The 3,841-nt window shown below is 37.9% G+C and overlaps 1 protein-coding gene across 1 annotated transcript in view; it reads left to right on the top strand.

Moving 5' to 3' along the window:
- F2R (coagulation factor II thrombin receptor) overlaps window positions 1–3,389 on the top strand; it is an 8,939-nt gene extending 5,550 nt beyond the window's left edge. Inside the window, exon 2 of the mRNA XM_041486258.1 lies at window positions 1,898–3,389. Within this exon, the coding sequence (XP_041342192.1) occupies window positions 1,898–3,099 (1,202 nt within the window). The 3' untranslated portion in view covers window positions 3,100–3,389. The remainder of the gene's footprint in view (window positions 1–1,897) is intronic.
- The last annotated feature ends 452 nt before the right edge of the window (window positions 3,390–3,841 follow it).

Raw genomic sequence — 3,841 nt, 5'->3', positions numbered from 1 at the left:
TGCATTCAAGTATAGTTATCCAAAAGAGATGAAGGCCAGTGGTGTAATTTGTGACATATTTCTATTGCAATGATCATTAAATATAGAAACTCTCCTAACTCTTTGATGTCAGACACAGGCTGGAGGTGTGGTACAAAAGGACTTGTGCTGCAGCTTAGCTGCAAAGCTAGGAGCTGACTCTTTGAGCCATCCAACTGCTTGGACTAAATTTATAAAGTGTTAAAGATTAAGGCTCTATAGTTCTGCCTGTTGTTCATGTTCTCTTTAAAAAGACAGAATAGACCCTTGTATAAATGTGTTTATTGCCCTTTTGTGCAATCACCAAATCTCACGTACTTCTGTCATTTCTGCTTCAAACGACATCATTCCTACTACAGTCTCTGTAACAAGCTCCCAGCATCTTTTTTTCTGACTGGCAGAGGTTGCAATCTAGTCACTTTGCATATGAAAACTATTCTCCAACACTTCTCTTTTGTTTCTCTGCCCCTGGAATGCTGCTGTGACACAGCATGGTACATAAAGCACAGCCACTCTAAATAAAATCATCAAATTGCCTTACCAGTCCTCTGATCTCCCCCCACATTCAAGTCTGAATTTCACAAAAATCCGTGCCGGGTAAGGCCTTCCGTCACTGCCTGTGCACTGTGTAACTGGCTGGTTAAAGCTGCAGCCACTTCTCTCTTTGCCATCTGCTTCCTTCAGATGTTCTGGCTAAAAAAAATTGTTTCAATTACGATAAAACAAATAATTGCTTCTAACAAGCAGCATTTTACACAGGTGAATCATTACCATGTACTTTCAGCTCATGGATCTGAGCTAAGACACCCTCATTTTTGTTTCAATGATCTAGGATCCAACAAAGGATCAATTGCACAGTCAAACAGGTGACTGGTTACTTGAGTAGTTGTAACTTTCTCACCTCTGTCTACTAACAGTACACTTGAATTATTCTATGCCAATGCAGACTAAGCCAAAACTGAAAATTACAGTCTTACAAAATATTTCCCCATACAAACAACTTTGCTGAAATAATGCCTCAATAGCTCTTTTGATTGATTGGTTGTTTTTTTCTTTTTTATATAAACAACCCCCTGCCACATAGTTAATGCTTTATTGCACTGATTTCCTGGCTTACTACATTCAAAAAGCATAGATAGCCTGTCCTGAACTTGCTACAAAAGCATGCTGCAGAAACCTTGCTGTATAGGGAACTGTGGTTTCAGAAGTGCCCTGGGGGTATGGCAGATACATGCTGTCCTGCACACTGTGGGTTAGGATAAATGGAACTTGGGAAGTGTTTCAGCACAATCTGTGGCTACCCATCTGTTATAAGCAAAAGGTTGATCCACATCTACCTTGAAAGCTGCTCTGCCATCTCTCTTGATGGGAGCCTTGAGTTGAGTAAGATGTCTCCAGAGCACACAGAAATATTCCAAAACCATGATGCTTTCATTGCACCTTTACTTTTTGTGATTTTGGTGATGAGTACTTCTATTTTGTGTATGAGTACTTATGCCAGCATCTCATTTCTTAGAAAATGTGTGAAGGATCTGGCCAAGACAGTTCAAGGCTGGAAGATTCCCTGTTGTGTTTGTGTGAAATTTGCCCATGGAGAGCATAAATTACATTGGATCGTTAAGCATAGCTAGAATCACTACTAATAAAAGCTTTCAAACTAAGAGATGGGAGACAAAGAAGGACATCTTACCTAAATTTGTAGCAGGACGAGCTAAAATAAAATAGCTGACCTGTGGGCAACCTGTGCTTTGAATCAGAAATTAACCTTATTATTTTGTTTACCTAATGTAATCTTACCTTTCCTTCTTGAAAGATGTTTTCACTTCCCCATGCCATCTAAATATTGACTTATTAATCTTAATACTTTCTTACTTTTCAGCCTTTCCAAATAACAGCAGCATACCACACATCAGAAGTTTTTCCATCCGTTTTTCTTCCAGTCCAGAGGCTGATCTTATTCCTGTTGACGGTGACACTGAAAATGACTTGGAAGTTGGATCAGGAGCCACCAATCAGACTGCATCATTCCTACAAGAACAAGGAATGATATCAGTTCAAACAGCAAGATACCTCACTAGTCCGTGGCTGACTCGTTTTGTTCCTGCAGTTTACACCCTAGTGCTTGTGCTGAGTCTCCCTCTGAACATTACAGCAATACTCGTGTTTCTGAAAAAGATGAAAATCGAAAAGCCAGCTGTAATATACATGCTGAATTTGGCCCTTGCAGATGTTCTCTTTGTAAGTGTGCTTCCATTTAAGATTGTTTATCACTTTTCTGGAAATGACTGGATTTTTGGGCCTCAGATGTGCCGTTTCATCACTGCTGCCTTCTTCTGCAACATGTACTGCTCAATAATGCTTATGACAAGCATAAGCTTCGATCGCTTCCTAGCAGTGGTGTACCCCATGCAGTCCCTGGGGTGGCGTACACTAACTCGTGCCTCATTGGTTTGTTTCATCGTATGGCTTGTAGCAATAACTGGGGTTATACCTTTTCTGCTACGAGAGCAAACAATGGAAATACCCAGGTTAAATATAACTACGTGCCACGATGTGCTGAGAGAATCCGAACTTCACGGCTATTACCTCCACTTCTTCTCTGTCTTCTCTTCTGTGTTTTTCATAGTGCCATTTATAATTTCTACTGTCTGTTATGTGTGTATCATTCGCTGTCTTAGTTCTTCCACCATTGTTGCAAAGCAAAATAAGAAGACGCGTGCCTTGCTCTTGTGTGTGGCTGTTTTTTCTGTTTTTGTTATTTGCTTTGGACCAACAAATGTTCTCCTCTTAATTCATTATATCCTTTTTTCATATGACAACAGCTTAGAGTATCTCTACTTTGCCTACCTACTCTGTGTTTCTATCAGCAGCATTAGCTGCTGCATTGACCCCTTTATTTACTACTATGCTTCTTCTCAGTATCAGAGACAATTTTTCAGTCTCTTCAATTGTAAAAAGACTTTTGATCCTAACAGTAGTAACAGCAGTGGCCAGTTGATGTCTACCACTAGTACTAGAAGGGCTACGTTGACTACTAATGTGAATAACAGTGTCTACAGGAAGTTACTAGCAATGCATTGAGATAACATGTCTTCAAATTGTTTAATTTTCACACAGTTAGAGACAAAAAGAAGACTGTTGTATCCAAGAAATGCAAAACCTTAAACCAAGTTGTTGTATGATACATGGCTTTATGGATCCAATGTAGTAATACACAATTCAAATTAAAACTCTGTATGTGTGTGTGCATAGATATATATATATATATATATATAAAAAGACGTATAGTATATGTAAATACATTAATGTAGAGGGGAAAAATTATTTCTTAATAATAGTTGAGCGTTTTTCAAATAAACTTTTTTTTCAGACAAATCCTTTGCATTATTCAGTTTATTGTAGAAATTCCAGTTTAGTATTTTGAACTATATCTATCAGGTTGAATAAATTATTATATGTCTAATCACTCTGTCCATCCAGTTGTTCCTGAAAAAAGTGAAAATACCTTTCCAGGCTTTTTTTTTCCTCCTATGTGTCATTATTTCTAGAATTATCTATTAACTTACTTTCTTAGCATTATTTTAAATCTCTGGACACTGAAATTTTTATTTTATTTTTATTTCATTTTATGTTTTTACATATTCCACTTCAAAACAGACTGTATGGTTTTCAGAATATGAGGAACCAAAACCCAGCTATTGCTTGGTGCGGTGTTTGACATGGGAGATAATTTCCAGCAGCTGGAGCTAGCTTGTTTTTGGTTTTGCTACCATTATTGTATGCCAGGCGTTTTGGTTAGGAATGTGGTATTCTTGAGAATTAA

This window comes from Pyrgilauda ruficollis, unplaced genomic scaffold, assembly GCF_017590135.1.
Source record: "Pyrgilauda ruficollis isolate IOZ18807 unplaced genomic scaffold, ASM1759013v1 scaffold74, whole genome shotgun sequence".
Classification (NCBI taxonomy): domain Eukaryota; kingdom Metazoa; phylum Chordata; class Aves; order Passeriformes; family Passeridae; genus Pyrgilauda; species Pyrgilauda ruficollis.
The sequence above is the reverse complement of the archived record's forward strand: the minus strand, read 5'-3'. Positions and strand labels throughout refer to the sequence as shown.